This window comes from Pelodiscus sinensis, chromosome 22, assembly GCF_052426305.1.
Source record: "Pelodiscus sinensis isolate ZL-2025 chromosome 22, ASM5242630v1, whole genome shotgun sequence".
NCBI lineage: Eukaryota > Metazoa > Chordata > Testudines > Trionychidae > Pelodiscus > Pelodiscus sinensis.
Genome location: NC_143073.1, coordinates 7627867 through 7644937, shown reverse-complemented (window position 1 = coordinate 7644937; position 17071 = coordinate 7627867). Strand labels below are relative to the sequence as shown.

Genomic DNA, 17071 nt, shown 5'->3' with positions numbered 1-17071 from the left:
TGCAGCCACCTCTGAGGAGGAGCCTGGCCGGGAACGGCAGAATGGAATTAGACCCACGCAGGGCCACATCACTCCAAGTCAGGACTCCTGGGTGCTATTCTCAGCGATGCCTTGTCCTTTGCTGAGGCCCCAGGTCAAATCGCTCCCCCGCTTGGTGCCTCAGTTTCCCCCGGGAGGAGGTGGTGCCAATTCCACCTGTGCTGGGGGCTTTGAGATCCTGCGGCGCCAGGCTGCGTTAGGCGGGTGTTGAAACCGCCCCCGTTCGAGCACGCGCTTGCTGCTGTCCCTGCTCTCAGGATCCGCGGCGGGGAGCTCTTCGACTTCATCGCCGAGAAGGAGATGCTGACGGAGGCGGAGGCCATCGAGTTCCTGCAGCAGATCCTGCAAGGCGTCGCCTACATGCACGGGAAGCACATCGCCCATTTCGACCTCAAGGTGCCTGGCTCCCTCCCTCGCTCCCCGCTGGCCCCTTCGCCATTGCGTCTCCGAGCCGGCATGCGGGAGGGGATTGGAGGTGGATGTGTGTGGGAGACAGGGGGACAAATACACTTTGAAGCTATGCCAGGCCTTGCCTGGTTCCCCGAACTCCAAGGCTGCTCTGCCTCGCGCGTTTTCCTCCCTGCGGAGCAGAGAATGCCCAGAACATGGCTTGTTCCAGCCTCACCGCCGATCCACCCCGTTCTGGGGGCTGGGCAGGTCCAGAGCCCAGTACACCAGCTCCACCCCAGCCAGGACAGGGGCTGTTAGTGGCTTGCCTCCGCTCTCTTCGAGGCCCTCTTTTTGCTGCCATGGAGACCCAGGCCCGTGGTACAAATTCTCTGGCTTTTCCCATGGCCAGAGGGGTCTGTGGTGGCCCCGGGCCTGTGAGTTGCCCCTGAGTCTGCTTGTTCCATCTCCTCTCTCTCCTTCCCACCCCGTCCACTCCCCGATCTCCTGGCACGGCCACTGCCACCTTGTGGCCAGCCGTAACTCTGCAGGCTCAGCAGTTTTTTACACAGGCCAACCTCCACCTCCCCTCCCCAAATTGGACAGCAGTTGGAAAAATTAGACCTTCCTTCGGCTCTGGGGCAGAGAGATGGGGCTGGGGCAGAGAGATGGGGCCGGGGCAGAGGGCCCAGATAGTGGGGCTCTCCTCCCTGGCTGTATCGGCTCTCCCACTTCCACGCTCGTTGGAGACATTGGGCTCAGAGCCCAGCCTTGCGTGGCGGGAATCTCAGCAGGAACTCACCGTGGGAACCTTCAGGCCTTGTGTGTTCCCACCTTGATCCCTGCTGGCATCACACGCCCACCGCTTAACTGTTCCAACCTTTGCAGCCACCACAACCCTGCCGTGGGCACGGGGCCTGCAGCGTGAGCTGACCCCTTTTAGCCCAATGTCCCTTGCATCTGTTTGCACCAGGGCAAAGGGAGAGCGAGATGCGGCCCGCCCCGATCTGATCACATTCCCACACGTGCTTTGCACTGGTGTCAGGGACCGGGTGGGGCGTGGGGCACCGGAGAACGGGGCTCATGGTGTCTCTTGCCACACTTCCACAGCCAGAGAATATCATGCTGCTGGAGAAAGATGTCCCCAATCCAAAAATCAAGATAATTGATTTTGGCCTGGCCCAAAAGCTGGAAGATGGAGTGACCTTCAAAAGCCTTTGTGGGACTCCGCAGTACATAGGTAAACAGCCAAGCACTATTGATCTGCTGAGAAGCTTATCCAGGAGCCTGTGGGACTTATTGGCATAGTGTTCTATTGGGGGTTAACCTGTGGAACTCTCTGCCACTGGATATCATTGAGTCATAAGGTGCAGCAAGATTCCTGAAAGCCTTAGCAGGGACACACAGAGCAATCTTGTGTGGTTCCCACAATGTCTTTCATTCCCAAAGCCTTTGGGAATACTTGAGAGCAAGGAACTTCACCCCCCTCTATAATAGTGCTACCTCTGGGGACAAACACAGTGGCTGCTTCGAGCAAGTACAGACCCTTTAGGCTGGGATGTGGAGGAGACTCTTGTTTCCTGTTAACCTGCAGCGGAGGGTTTAAAGAGGCAGAATGTGGTACCCAGAGGTTTGGGGACAGCTCTTAACAGCCCTTTCCTTCCCAAAGCACCAGGGGCTCTTAATGACCTTCTGGGGCGAGGAGTTTGTACTCCTGGCCAGTCTGAAAGCACAGCTCAGTATCCCTAGCAGCACTCAAGCAGTGGGAACGGCTGGATTTTTAGCGGAGCGAGGGCCCTTCTGTTTTGATTTGCTATACATCTCGGGTCCCATAGGGGGTGTACGGAGTCAGGCAGCGGATGCAAAGTGACACTTGGGTATGTCTACTTTTTTTTTTTCTCCTCCAAGCTCCCGAAGTGATTAACTACGAGCCCCTCAGCTCGGCGACAGACATGTGGTAAGGACAGGAGCCCACCCAATGCCCCTTCATGCCATGGCTCGGGCGAGGGGTATGAGCGGGCGTCAGCTCAGATGGGTTCTCAGAATCCCTCAGCCTGTGTCCCAGGGTACATTGTCCAGGGTGCGGTCTTTGTTTGAAACACTCCGAGTGCCGTTGGGAGACGATTCCCCGGCCCCTCACATCCAACTAAAACGGATCTGACAGCCACAGTCTTAAGGAGGTCCATCTGCTCCGCGAAAGGGGGATCTGATAGAGCAGTGTTTCTCGCCCCTTTTTTTAAAATAAAGTATCTCTTTTTAAAAAAATTATAAGTGCCCCCAGTACTTATAGTTTTCAGACACACAATTTTTTTTCTACCGTTGCAACACATTTGTTTAAACAACTTAATTGTAGCTGGGTAGGCGATGAAATTTTTGGGTGTAAAAAGTACAAAAATAATAAAGTGCTGTAAAACTTAAAACAAACATTCAGTGTTCTCCAAATTTCAGTTGTCTTGACAAACCCACTCAGACTTCTGTCAAGTACCCCTAAGGGTACTTGTCCCATTAGTTGAGAAACACTGCGATAGAGGTCTATACAGTCATGACAGGTATGGAAAAAGCAAACAAAGAAGAGTTATTTACGTGTTCCCGTAACATAAGAACCAGGGGTCACCAAATGAAATTAATAGGTTTTAAACAAACAAAAGGAAGTTTATCTTCACCCAGAGCGCACACAACCTGTGGAACTCCTTGCCAGAGGATGTTGGGAAGACCAGGACTTTAACAGGGTTCAAAAAAGAACTAGATAAATTCATGGAGGTTAGGTCCATCAATGGCTATTAGCCAAGATGGGTAGGGATGGTGTCTCTAGCTTGTTTGTCAGAAGCTGGGAATGGGTGACAGAGAGGGATTACTTGATGGTCCCCTGTTCTGTTCACTCCCTCTGGGGCACCTGGCATTGGGCCTTCAATCAGAACAGAAATTGAAAGGTGTCTGGTCGGGAGGAGAACACACTAGCACCTCTTTTCTTTCTGACTTCCATCCCATTGCAGCCAGCTACTTAAAAAAGCATTTCTGTCATCCAGTCAATGCTTCCAAGCCATGCGATCGGGGAGGCTGGGGGAAGCGAGGGTGTTGCACACCTGGGCTATGTCTACATTGGTGGCTTCTTGTGCAAGAACATCTTGCACAAGGGTTCTTGTGCAAGAAGTCTTTCATAAGAAAAAGTCCACACTGCCATGTGCAAGCTGTGCTTTTGCGCAATATCTCCCATGGCGGTGTGGACGCTCTCTTGCGCAAGAAAACTCTGATGGCCATTTTAGCCATACGGCTTTCTTGTGCAAGAAATCCCTGCCGAGCATCCACACTGCCCTCTTGTGCAAGAGCTCTTGCGCAAGAGGGCTTACACCTGATAAAAAAGAGCGTAGCTCTTCCGCAAGGAGCCCTCTCTTACCACGCCGTACTGTAAATTTCCTTGTGCAAGAGCAGGCGGGCAGTGTGGACGCTCTGCAAATACTTGTGCAAGAACGGCTGTACTTGTGCAAGAAGCCACAAGTGTAGACATAGCCCTGGAATGTGGGAAGCGAGCGGTGGGTTAACACGCCATAGAGTGAAAGCTGCTTGTCCAGCCTGCTCAGGATAAACAAGGGAGAGACAAATGGATCAGCCAGGATTTGGGATAAGAGTTGGGGAGGAGAAAAGGGACGTTTATCCCACTCTGGCATTTATGTACCTGGCCCCCCTCCCTGATTTCTGCCAGCATAGCCTGTGCGCATGGCTGATCCCTGTGCCTCAGGCTGGCTAACCTAGAATGTGTCTTTGTATATTTCAGGAGCATCGGTGTTATTACCTACATCTTGTAAGTACCTGACGTCTTGGGCATCTCTTCTTCTCTGAGCCTCCCATCTTTGGCCCCCGCATTGTTGTTTTTATCCAGAGACCGTTTCCCCTCCCCCAACTCTTCACCAAAGAAGGGCAGAGTGGGGAAACTGAGGCACGGAGCAGGGGCACAGCTTCCCTGGGAGCTCCGTGGCAGGGCCAGGAAGGCAACCCAGGCCCCTTGATGTCCTCACCCAGGAACGGGACCTTCCACCCCATTTCAGTCTGTTTTACGCTGTCAGCGTGGGGCAGAGGGCAACCAGGCCCTTTGCTGACAAGTGCTATTGGGACAGGAACCGGGACTGTCTGGATGTCTGTGCAGCACCTAGCCTGCGGGGGTCCCGATCCTGGCCAGGGCTGGTCCCGATCCTGGTTTCCGTCTGGGTGATAAGGCAGGTAGACGGGGCCCTAAGCTGACTGCTTGGGGGAGAAGGCAGCAGTGGGGAGTGGATTACGGGGATGGAGGGAGAGTTTCATACCAGCTGAGGACCAGGCTGGCTGCACATGCATCCTGTCTTTGGACAAAGGGGCGTGGCTCCCAGTAGGGGGGTGGACATCACGTCCTTTGCAGGTCAGGTGGGTCTCACGCTCCTTGCTAGCTTGCCTCTGTCCCTGGCGGCTCGCCCTGGCGGGGTCCTGTGGACTCAGCCGGCTCTCAAGGGGTCCTTGTCTCGTGCAGGCTGAGCGGCATGTCCCCCTTCCAGGGTGAGACGGACGCCGAGACCCTCTCCAACGTCGTTGCCGGCATCTACGAGTTTGAGGACAAGTACTTCAACGAGACCACCGAGATGGCCAAGGACTTCATCCGGCAGCTGCTGGTGAAGGAGCCGGGGTAATGCCGGCACTCGGCGTGGCCCGCCGGGCAGCGAGACCCTGGGGTGGCTTGTGGACAAGGGGGTTCGCTGAAGGAGCCGGGAATCCCTCGGACGCATGGGGGTGACAAGCACCTCTGCTGACAGAGGCCCCTGGCAGAGGGCTCAGGTGGGATGTGGGGGCCCCATTCTGTCATCTGGCACCGTGTGATTTCTGCCCCGAGGAGCTAGGCCAGGGGTGATCCCAGCTATGGGGGGAGGTTCCTTCAAGCCAACCTACCCCCAAATACCCCAGCTGGAAAGGCCAGCACGGGTGTGCGATCAGGGCCAGCTGGACCCCAGCTTGTAACCTGGGGGGGCAGCGATGTTGGGTGAGTGCCAGAGGGGGTGGCAAGAGCAGCCCGTCTGCTGCTGCTGATGTTGGCAATGGAGGGGCGGGTGCGGGAACAGGGGGTAAGAGGGCACGTCGGCGGGGGGCGGTTGAATCCGTTGCACAGCGTGGCACATGGGCGGGCTAGGGAGATGGAGTGGAGGGAGCATACGCCTGCCTGGGGGGCTCGGTGGAAAGCACCGCAAGGGGAAAGGGCCTGGGAGGAAGTGTGTGGGGGGGGAGAGGGGAGGGCCCCAAGAGGAGCAGGGGGAAAGGGCCTGGGGAGAAGGGGAGGGGAGCGGGAGGAGGACCCAGGGAAAAGTTAGGAGGGAGAGCCCCAGGGGGAGCAGGGGGAAAGGGCCTGGGGAGAAGTGGGGGAGGAGCCCAGGAGGAGGGGGGGGGGCGGAGGAGGGCCCCAAGAAGAGTGGGGGGAAAGGGCCTGGGGAGAAGCTGGGGGGAGGGCCCCAGGGGAAGGGGGGGGAAGGGGAGGGCGGGGGGGGGGGGGGAGGAGAAGTGGGGGAGGAGCCCAGGATGGGGGGAAGGGCCTCAGTAGGAGCAGGGGGGAAAGGCCTGGGGAGAAGCGGAGTGGGAAGGGGGAATGCGGGGAAAGGGCTTTCCCTTTTCTGGTGGGAAAGCAGCGAGCTGCTCCCACTCTCCCCATGGCGTGTGTTGCAGGAATCGCATGACGGCGGCCGAATGCCTCATCCACCCATGGATCAAGGTGAGGGGGCTGCTGGTGTTTCCACTTGGAACGGGGGGCACACAGGGAGATGGGGCCTACTTAGACTTGCCAGGAGCTTTCAACAAAAATCCCGAACATGGCAAACTTGGTCAAGCAAAAAAAAAAAAAAATCCACGGGAAACCAAAGTTGCTGAGCCAAAAAAAAAAAAGTCACTGCGCCTTTAAATGACTCCGTGTTCCTCACTCCCCGGTCCCTGCCAGACCCGGCAGGGGAGAGCTGTCCCTGCCAGGCTTCTGTCCGAGGGAAACAGGAAATACTGGACATTTCACATGTCTGGTATTTTCTGTTTTTTTTTTTTTACCGGACGGGGGACCCGAATACCGAACTGTCCGGGTGAAAACCGGACACCTGGCAAACCTAGGCCCCCCAGGCTAGTGAGGGATGCCCTTGAGTCCTGCACCTGGGGTCAAGGCAGCCACTTGTGGTGGCTTCCCTCTTCCCCCCCGGGCCCAGGCTGGGGTGGGGGTGTGAAGCCAAAGGCCAGGGGCAGAATTAGACAAATTGGAGGATTGGGCCACTAGAAATCTCATGAGATTCAACAAAGACAAGTGTAGAGTCCTGCACTGGGACGGAAGAATCCCAAGCATAGTTACAGGCTGGGGACCAACCAGTTAAGTAGTAGTTCTGCCGAAAAGGACCTGGGGGTTACAGTGGATGAGAAGCTGATATGAGTCAACAGTGTGCCCTTGTAGCCAAGAAGGCTAATGGCATATTAGGATGCATTAAGAGGAGCATTGCCAGCAGATCCAGAGATGTCATTATCCCCCTTTATTCGGCTTTGGTGAGGCCACATCTGGAGTACTGTGTCCAGTTCTGGGCCCCCCACTACAAAAAGGATGCGGACGCATTGGAGAGGGTCCAGCGGAGGGCAACCAAAATGATTAGGGGTCTGGAGCATATGACCTACGAGGAGAGGCTGAGGGACTTGGGTCTGTTTAGTCTGCAGAAGCGAAGAGTGAGGGGGGACTTGATAGCAGCCTTCAACTTCCTGAAGGGAGGTTCCAAAGAGGATGGAGAGAGGCTGTTCTCAGTAGTGACAGATGGCAGAACAAGGAGCAATGGTCTCAAGTTGTGGTGGGAGAGGTCCAGATTGGATATTAGGAAAAACTATTTTACTAGGAGGGTAGTGAAGCATTGGAATGGGTTACCTAGGGAAGTAGTGGAGTCTCCATCCCTAGAGGTGTTTAAGTCTCGGCTTGACAAAGCCCTGGCCGGGTTGATTTAGATGGGATTGGTCCTGCCTAGAGCGGAGGGCTGGACTTGACGACCTTCTGAGGTCTCTTCCAGTTCTGATTCTATGATAAGGGGATGGTTGGATGAAATAACATGATCTTGTTAACTAATTGACCATTCATTTCCAGTTGGAAATAGGTCAATGGAGGGATGATAGGAGTTGCTATAGGGAACTTTCTGGGTGTCTGGCTGGTGAGTCTTGCCCACATGCTCAGGGTTTAGCTGATCGCCATATTTGGGGTCAGGAAGGAATTTTCCTCCAGGGTAGATTGGCAGAGGCCCTGGAGGTTTTTCGCCTTCCTCTGTAGCATTGGGCACAGATCACAGCTGAAGGACTCTCTGCATGTTGGGGCCTTCAAAGTATTGGAAGGCTTCAATATCTGAGACATAGGTGAGAGGATTATTCTAAGAGGGGTGGGCGAGATTCTGTGGCCTGCACGGTGCAGGGGGTCAGACTAGATGATCATAATGGTCCCTTCTGACCTTAAAGTCTATGAGTCTATGAGTCTATGAATTGGGCATGAGCCATCGAATATGAGCTGAGTCCTTCATGGCGGGGAATCCTTCAGACAGGGCTGTTTCCTGCTCCCTCAAGAGCCTGATCCCCATGGAAAACCCCTCCTCCAAGCCCCCCCGGGCCCGGTTCCCTAAGCAACCCAAGCCGGGGCAAAGAGCCTGTGGTCTGATTCTCACCTCTGCTGGGTGTTTGTGGGTCGTAGGGGATTGTGTGTGTAAAGGTACTGGGGTCCCTCTGTGGCTGGGGGGGCATGCTTGGGGTCTGGGAGGCCGCGACCACTCACGTGTTGCCCCCCTCTCCCTCTCCCGGCAGCCCCTGAGCCGAAAGCAGGCCGCCAACCGCAGCCGCTCCTCCATCAACATGAAGAACTTCCGCAAGTTCAACGCCCGCAGGAAATGGAAGGTAAATCCGGGAGGGCCGCGCAGGGGCACATCCCCAGGACAGCCGGGGGCGCTCTCTCTCCAGTGCTTGCCCCAGGCCAGGTGTAGGGGGCACTGTGTGGTGGGGATTGGGGCAGATCTCAGCAGGGGGCGCTCTCCCCTCCGTGCCAACCCCAGGGGCTCAGTAAAGCCCTTGGGGGCACTTGCCCCTCGTAATCCTTGGTGCACCAAAAGGGGGTGCCGTGTTCCCATCTTTCTGATGGCAACTGCCCCCCCCCCCAAAAAAAAGCTCTGGGTACATTTCCCCAACGTAAAAGCCACCGGCTCGTTCCGACTGGGTGCAAATGCCTCTTCGGTCCCTGGCCTAAACTTTACCTCAGCTACTGTGCTCCGCCCCAGAGGTGGACACACTTTAGTGTGTGTGTGTGGGGGGAGTAACCCTTTAAGATGAAAGAGGCTGCATAACAAGGGGAATTGCTCTGGGGGGTGGGGTGGGAGAGGGCTCTCGTACAATGTGGGAGCTGGGGACTCAGAGACCTTCACCTTAAGCTGCCCCATTGCGGTTGTGTTTCTCCTCAGCTCTCCTACAACATGGTGTCGGCCTGCAACCGGCTCTGCCACCTGAAACTCTTGTGTGTCCAGAGGAAAGAGGATGAGAATCTGGTGAGGCCTTGTTGATTAGCTTGTGCACTTGCTCCCTCGGCAGGCGGCACTGGGGTGGGGGGCGATGGGTAGGCACTGCTTAGGGGCCCCTGAACCCACTGCTTAGGGATTGGAGACAATGTTCCCTCTCATTTTTTCCATCCATGTGCAGGGTAAATTTTGTTCAGTGCACTGAGGCATGGGCGGATGTGCACCACCCCTAGAAACACCTGCTGCCGGCTGTGGGCGCTTTGCTAATCAGCTGGGCAGCATTTGAATCTCTTGTGGGTGGCCGCCCAAGCGCTCAGCTTACAGGGACTGCCGGCTGAGGAAGTGATGGGTGAACAGGCATCAATTATTGATTAATGAGGTTGCTTTAATTCATAATAACTATATTATTATATTATATATTATTATTATTTATTATTAATTATCCAGGTGCCAAACCAACCCCGCCTTCCCAAAGCTCCTGGTCTTAGTGCCAGGGCTGCTGGCCGACCGGCCGGCTCTCTAGCCCAGTGGGTTTCAAACTTTTTTTTCTCATGACCCAGTTGAAGAAAATCGCTGATGCCGCGACGCAACAGAATGTGACTGGAGTGCGGGCTTTGGGGTAGGGCTGAGGATGGGAGCTTTGGGCTGTAGGAGACTCTGGCTTTGAGGGGGGTCAGGGCTGGGCCAGGAGGCAGCTCCCAGTCAATGGTGCAGCAGGGGGGCTAAGGCAGCTTCCTGCCTCTCCTGGCACCGCAGACCAGGCTGCCCCAGAAGCAGCCAGAAGCAGGTTCCTAGCCAATACAGGTGTGGAGCTAGTGCTCGGGACAGGGGCAGTGCGCAGAACCCTGTGTGCTCCCCACCCCCACCTTGGAGCCGGGTCTGCTGCCGGCCGCTTCTGGGGCGCAGCACAGTCTGTGGTGCCAGGACAGGCAGGAAGCTGCTTTAGCTCCCCCACTGCTCCCCTGATCCCCCTGCAGCCACGAGACCCAGGGCCCGACCTTCCACCCCCCAGTCCTGAGGCACGACCTGTCGTTTGATTCCCACTGACCTAAGCAAGGCATCGCTTCAGGCCGGCCCTTCTGCTTGGTGCCCAGTGTTGGCATCGACCTGGCCTGGGGGCAGCGGGGCCAGGCATGTGGCCGCGCGTGTGTTTGCCAGTGTGCACGGGGGTCAGTGTGCACGAGGGTCCGTGTGCGTGTGCACGGGGGCTGGATTTACACCCGGACGTGCGTGTGTGTTTGCCAGTGTGCACGGGGGGTCAGTGTGCACGAGGGTCCGTGTGCGTGTGCACGGGGGCTGGGTTTACACCCGGACGCGTGTGTGTGTTTGCCAGTGTGCACGGGGGTCGGTGTGCACGAGGGTCCGTGTGCGTGTGCACGGGGGCTGGGTTTACACCCGGATGCATGTGTGTGTTTGCCAGTGTGCACGGGGGTCGGTGTGCACGAGGGTCCGTGTGCGTGTGCACGGGGGCTGGGTTTACACCCGGACGCGCGTGTGTGTTTGCCAGTGTGCACGGGGGTCGGTGTGCACGAGGGTCCGTGCGCGTGTGCACGGGGGCTGGGTTTACACCCGGATGCATGTGTGTGTTTGCCAGTGTGCACGGGGGTCGGTGTGCACGAGGGTCCGTGTGCGTGTGCACGGGGGCTGGGTTTACACCCGGATGCGCGTGTGTGTTTGCCAGTGTGCACGGGGGTCGGTGTGCACGAGGGTCCGTGTGCGTGTGCACGGGGGCTGGGTTTACACCCAGAAGCGCGTGTGTGCGGGTGCATTGTGTGTCCTCCCTCCTACCCTGCCTGACCCTCTGCTCCCTCCCCTTTCCCAGCGGGACTGCGAGAGCGACCAGGAGGACGAGGCCAGCCACCCGGTGACGCTGCTGCGCCGGCGAAGAAGCAGCTGCTCTTGAGACCCCTGCCCTCATCACAGACTCCAGCATGCTCCCACGGCCCCTCCCCACCTTCTGCATCCACTGGGCAGGGGCAGCTGTCGCCCAGGGAAGGGGGACCCGCGCTCAGCCCTGGCAGATCAGACACCCCGGGCCCAGCAGGAAGGAGCATTGACTTTGGTCGGCTGGGAGCGGGGTGGGGCTGGAAGCAGGCGTCTGCCTCTCCCCCCGCCCCCGGCCCCGCTCTGTCCTGCGGCCCAGGGAAGCAGCTGGCTGCAGGTGGAGATGGTGCCCGGGGCACACGTGTACGGGGGACACGCTGAGGCTGGGCCAGGGGCCGCCAGGCAGTGCCCGTGGGGAGGGGCATTGGAGGGGCGTGTGAAGCCATCCTGCTATTAACCCTTTCGTTGCCCTTCTGTTATGCAAAGAGACCCCGCCCCCCGATTGGGCCTTTCAGGGTGCATTTTCTGCACCCCACTTATGCTTGCCAATGGGAACCCCCCACTAGCTCTTCTGACTGGCACTTGCGGGGTTAACTGGAACCTCCCGCCTCCCTCACTTCCAGCCCATGTGCTCCAGCACTCTCAGGGTTAATCCAACTATATAACTCCCTCCTCCCCACACCCTGCCCCGGGCCCAATGTGTGAGGGGCTCTCTTTTTCCCCCAGTACATCTGGGGTTAATAGGACGACCCTCCCCCTGCCCCCCCCCCCCCCCCAGCACTTGGGCAGAGCAGTAGGGGACGAAGGGCGGCTCCACATGCTGCCCCGAGGTGCCATGTGCCTTTATCCCGGCTGCAGCCGTCCAGGGACAGCCAGAGCAGCCCTTCCCCGGCGCCCCGCAATCCCCTGCCTGCCGCCCTACGGCGCGGGGCAGCCCCCGGGCCATGCCCCGCCTGCCTGATCATTTGGAAAGAAATAAACATGCGAAGCATCGGCTCTGCCTGCCCTGGTTGCCTTTGCAAGGGGGGGGTTGCTCCCAAGACGAGGCCGGTCCAGGGACCCCCTGCCTGGCCTGAGCCCCCCCCCCCCCCCCCCCCCCCCCCCCCCCCCCCGGCAGGGGCTGCCTCTCCACGGCTGGGCCTCAAATCTTCCCAGCAGAACCGGCTCTGACCTCTGGGTGGTGCCAAAACCCAGTTCATGGTGCTTGGTGTCTCCATGACTAGATCTCCCAGGCAGGTTGCTACCTGGGCTGGGTGGTTTCTGCACGGAGCTGTTCTAGTGTGCTGGCAGGTTCATGGCATGCCTGTCCCGCTAAGGGTAGGAAGGACTAGTGGTCAGATGGCACCAGGGCCGGGCGTGGCCCTTAAAGGGACGGAACACCGAACAGCTGTTCCTGGCCACGGATCCCGACACCCCGCAGGCAGGTGCAGTCTATCCTTTCAGGTCAAGGTCCAAATGTCTTGCTCCAGAGCCAGACTCCCGAGAAACATTTTTCACCCCCCAATGGCAACAGGGATGGAGACAGGAGGTGGCCCGGATTTGGCCCACGGGGACAGTCCCTCCCGTTAGGAAACAGAAAAGGCAGCTGATGCTGGGGAGCAGCAAACTGGTGTGTGGGGGCATCTGCGGAAGATGCGGGGCTGCAGATCCAGACAGTAGCTGCTCCCGTAGCGGCTGGTGATGGGAACAGCCACCCAGTCCGGTCCCTGTTCAGACCGGGTGCTCCCTCGTTAAATCCCTCCCTCTATTCATCTTGTGCGGAAAATTCGCAGCCTTCCGCAGGGCCGGAACCCAGGGGTGCTCTCGGGTGGGAGCAAGGTAACAGGTGGAAACAACAGCCGGCCTGGGAGCCGGCCTTTCCCCCTGGAGAAGCAGCGGCTCAGCATAGCAGTGGTTTGTTTCCTTAAGCTAAAAACCAGAGTCCCTAATTGTGCTGATCCAATGGGCCCCGTCTGCCACGAAACATAAGGACTGGGTCAGACCAAAGGTCCATCTAGCCCAGTGTCCTGCCTTCCACCAGTGACTAATGCCTGATGCCCCAGAGGGAATGAACAGAGCCGGGAATCATCAAGTGATCCCTCCCGTCGCCCATTCCCAGCCTCTGACGAACAGGCTCGGATACCATCCCTACCCATCCTGGCTAATAGCCATTGATGGACCTACCCTAGCTCTTTTTTGAACCCCGTTAAAGTCCCGGCCTTCACAACATCCTCTGGCAAGGAGTTCCACAGGTTGCCTGTGCGCTGCGTGAAGAAAAACTTCCTTTTGTTTGTTTTAAACCTGCTCCCTATTAATTTCATTGGGTGACCCCCTAGTTCTCGTGCTATGGGAACAAGTAAATCACTTTTCTTTGTTCCCTTTCTCTACACCAGTCATGGTTTTATAGACCTGTCATAACCCCACACCCTTGTCTCCTCTTCCCTAAGGTGAAAAGTCCCAGTCTTTTTCATGTCTCTTCATATGGCAGCCATTCCAAAACTCTCCGCATTTTTGTTGCCCTTGGGTAACATCATTTTGCTGCTGGGTATTTACGGCCCGCAGGCTAAAAATTCCTTTAACAAGAGAGGTCAAAGCTTTGTCTAAGGGAGGAAGCTCCCAGCTTGCTCCATCCTGAGCCCAGATGAGGCTGCAGGAGGACAAGTTTCACTGCTGGGCTTCATCCTGTGGAGGGGGGTGACCAGCCGGGTGCAGGGACTTTACCCTGCGCTGTACGTGCCACTGCAGACGTGTCCCGTCAGGCCAGGTTTTCTACCACGCCAGTGTTCCCTGTACGCTCAGCACTGGTGCGGCCACTCAGGAGACAATCCAAGGCTGCCCAGCTGATTAGCAGAGCGCCCACCTCTAGGTTTATGCTTCTCCTGGGGGTGCACATTGGTGCACTTGGCAAAAAAATGCACGTGGATGGAAAAGATTAGAGGAAACATTATAGCTATGCCGCTGCCCTTCCCTAACCCTGACAGTGGCTTGCAGGGCAACCTGGCCCTAGTCTGCCCTCTTACTGTGCCTCCACGCTGCCCCCCAGGAAGAAGGGGGGAGTCAATGTTGCAGTGAAAAGGGCCCCTCCTTTCGGCCTCCTTGCTGGAGAAGAGGGGAGGCGGGAAGGAGCCGTTGCTGCTGATCTGCCTGCCGCTCGCTCGTGGGAAGAGAGGCCAATGCAGCTGGCTAGGGCAGGCGAAGATCTGGCCGTGTCGAGGGCCTGTTAGTGGTGCCCGAGCCGGTCGCTGGCTGTGTGGGAGATTTGACTCCCTGCTGCTCCCTCCTTCATCCGGGATCGGTGAGAGAACGGGAATTCTCCGCAAGAAGTTTGAAACGAGAGGCAGAACTCCCCCCCAACTTGGCTTGCAAGTTTTTCCCTGAAATTTTGAGTCCATGAGCCTCTCTGCCTCCTGCCTGCCCATCCCCGTGGCATGGGAAACTGAGGCACGGAGCCTTGCCAAGGGTCGCAGAGTTGATCAGTGGCGGAGCTGCGGGGTGTGGCGAGCCCCCCCCTCACAGCTAGCTGAAGTGTTTGGGGATCTCGCTTGCCTCGCCGAACTCTCTGACTCCTTATTTCCCAAACAACCTCCCCCTCTCCCGCCCAACCCCATCTGGGTTCAGTTGTCAGGCTAAATATTGTGGATGTAGCAATCGAAAACAAAAGTGGACCGGAGCCCAGCCTGTTCCGGGCCCCGCAGCCGGGGCAGCAGTGGAAGGAGGAGTCTGGGCTCCTAGGTGAAGGTGGGTTCACTTTGGCCCTGCCCCCTGGCTGGCACCTGGCCACGCTCGGGGAGGGCCGCAGGCAGCTCCGCCCGCCCTTCGGTGCCCAGGTGCGCTGCTCAGCTCGCTCAGCCCCATGCACGGAGGATGCAAATCAGCGAGCGCAGCAGCTGGGAGCTTTCTCCGTGAAACCCGGAGGGAGGTGGATCGAGGCCAGTGGCGGTGGAGGCCACGGACTGGCGCTGTCACTGCCCGTCCCCTGGAATGAAGGGGGAGGCGCTGGGGTCCCTCTGTTCCCAAGCTCCCCGGCCGGCGTGGCGCCTGCTTCCTGCCTTATAAGAGGAGCTGCCGGAGGCGGGGGCGTGGGGGGCACCTTCTGCCTCGCTTTGGAAAGCGAGCGGGGGGCAGGTGGGGGCGTTTCAGTCCATGGACCATGGGGGCGAAGAAGGACACAGTGACATCGGCATCCCTCTGCTCCCTGCTGCTCAGGATCACGTTGCTGGGGCTCAGCCGCCTGCCACCCGTGCCCGCGCTGGCCACTCCTGGAAGTAAGTTTCCCCCGCCTGGCCTTGGACGTCCTCTCCCGGGTCGCTGAGACGGGCTGGCTGGGGCGGCCTGGCCTCAGCGGCGTCTCTCCCGGCTAAGGCAGCGGGCTGGGGCTGCGGCGGCGGTGGGGGCTAGCGAATGGAGAACGTGGGCAAGAGATTGCAGCTTCTGTTGCTCAGTCTGCACCTAACCTGCTTCATCACCGTGGGCAAGTCACAGGAGTACGGCCAGTGGCCCAGCTGACTTCAGAGGGAGCGCACAGAACAGGGCAATTAGCCGTGGGCGGTGTAGGGACACCCCAAGCATGGGGCTTTGTCCTGGACCAGCATGGCTAATATCCATTGATGGGCTTGCCCCCCGGGAGCGCGTCTAATTCCTTTCAGAACCTACTTCTGCCCCAGTATCCCCTGGCAGGGAGTTCCACAGGTTGTGGGTGGTGGGCAAAGGGGTACTCCTGTTTGGTTTAAACCTGCTGCCTAGTGATGTCATGGGGGTGACCCTTCGTTTTTGTGTCGGGGGAAGGGGCTCCTCTGTGTCTGTTTCCCCTCTCCCCTGTGCCTTGTGAGATTGTAAGCTTGCCTGGCGGAGCTTGCTATGTGACCATGTAGCTTCCAGCACCGCGGGGCTCAAATTCTAGGTGTGATTGTCATACAAATAGCACAATAATAATAAGACCCAGGAAAGCATTGTGTATGTGTGTGGGGGCACTGCCAGCTCGTCATGCCCACCCTTGACTGGGCGTGATTTACGTTGTCCCAGAACTCGCTGCCCCTGTCTTTGGAAGCAGCTTGTGCTGCGCACAGGAGGCGTCAGGATACCAGGGTAGATGGAACCCCTGCTCTGAAATGGTCTGGTAGTTTCGAGGGCCTTTGTGGCTAAACATGCTGGACTGGCACCATCAATAAAGGCTGATCCCTCAATTTTTTTCAGCGTAAGGATGGAGTAAACTGTCCCTGAGCAAGGGGTCACTTGACTTCAAAACACGGTGACCGTTTCTGGAGCAAAACGGCACCAGCAAGCGCTGGTGGGGGGCGGGGTAGCGGCCTATTTGTTTTTTTAATGGACTTTTGATGGGCGACGAGGAGCTGATCCTGGGGGTGGGGAAAGCAGGCGTTCAGGCAATAAATAATTCAGGTTTGCAGGGAGTCGTGGAAAGAGACGAGAAAGTGGAAAATTGTAGCGAAGAGGAGGCGGGAGGCAGGAAAACAAAGACTTCAGTGCGGCAGTGGCCAAAGGCAATAGTTTTGACCCCTGCTCTTCTTACTAAAGCCCAAAGCAACAAAGTGAGGCAGAAAAAATCCCCAAAGGTCCCATGGACATAGGGGGAGTAAGAGGAGGGTACGGGACTGGAAAGGGATGGCAATGCAGTCTGGGAAAAGACCTCTGAGCTCAGCTAGAGTGTGGCTTACAGGCCGAGTCTGGGGAATGGGAACAGCTGGCTTCTTATGCTGCCTTCCCTGCTCAGTGCCTCAGTTTACCCATTTGTCTAATGGGAGCAAATGATCATAAGGAAAGACCCATCTCACAGCCGGGGAGGTTGAACCAACAACCAATGCGGGTGAAGAGCCTGAAAGGGAGAGGGGTGGAGCCGGGGCATTAAAATGGATGAGGGTAGGAGGAATAGCCCAGGGAAGATGCAGCCGCGGAGGTTTGGAGACCCCAGAGCAGGGTTGGAGCAGGGTTTGGGAATTTCAGGGGAACACAAGCTGCCAGGTCCTGCGTGCTGGGGACCAGAGAAAGTGGCTTTTGTGGTTGAAGCTTTTTATCACCTACACATGTATGGGGAGCCAGCGCCTGGGAACAGAGCCCTGTGGGTGCGTCTCTGGGGAAGTTGCTGGTGCCCCCCAAGGGGGAATGCCCCTGCCCTTGCGACCTGGATTCTTCCCACTCCAGCCCCTTAGGAAGGCTGCTGCATTCAGAGTGCCTCTTCCCAGGGCCGCTGCCCCCTTGGTGTGGGGTAGGGGGAGTGAGGAGGGCCCTTAGCACCCTGCAGGATCGGGGCCTTAGAGCTGAGCAAACCAGGAGCGACACCGTTCCTACTGCCTGTGATTGGTGGCGGGGGGTGGCGAGGG

General features: G+C 57.8%; 2 protein-coding genes across 6 annotated transcripts in view; both read left to right on the top strand.

Annotated features, from left to right (window-relative positions):
• The window catches only part of LOC102460485 (death-associated protein kinase 2-like), a 34935-nt gene extending 23184 nt beyond the window's left edge, over window positions 1-11751 (top strand). For all 5 annotated transcript variants that reach the window (XM_006113888.5, XM_014568947.4, XM_075908292.2 and 2 more), the window contains 9 exons: window positions 297-435; window positions 1537-1666; window positions 2335-2383; window positions 4199-4225; window positions 4925-5077; window positions 6103-6148; window positions 8233-8322; window positions 8880-8963; window positions 10756-11751. In XM_006113888.5, the coding sequence (XP_006113950.1) occupies window positions 297-435; window positions 1537-1666; window positions 2335-2383; window positions 4199-4225; window positions 4925-5077; window positions 6103-6148; window positions 8233-8322; window positions 8880-8963; window positions 10756-10836 (799 nt within the window). In that variant the 3' untranslated portion in view covers window positions 10837-11751. The remainder of the gene's footprint in view (window positions 1-296; window positions 436-1536; window positions 1667-2334; window positions 2384-4198; window positions 4226-4924; window positions 5078-6102; window positions 6149-8232; window positions 8323-8879; window positions 8964-10755) is intronic.
• A 113-nt stretch (window positions 11752-11864) lies between these two features.
• The window catches only part of INSRR (insulin receptor related receptor), a 55389-nt gene continuing 50182 nt past the window's right edge, over window positions 11865-17071 (top strand). The window contains exon 1 of the mRNA XM_075908289.2: window positions 11865-15001. Coding sequence (XP_075764404.2) covers window positions 14887-15001 — 115 coding nt within the window. The 5' untranslated portion in view covers window positions 11865-14886. The remainder of the gene's footprint in view (window positions 15002-17071) is intronic.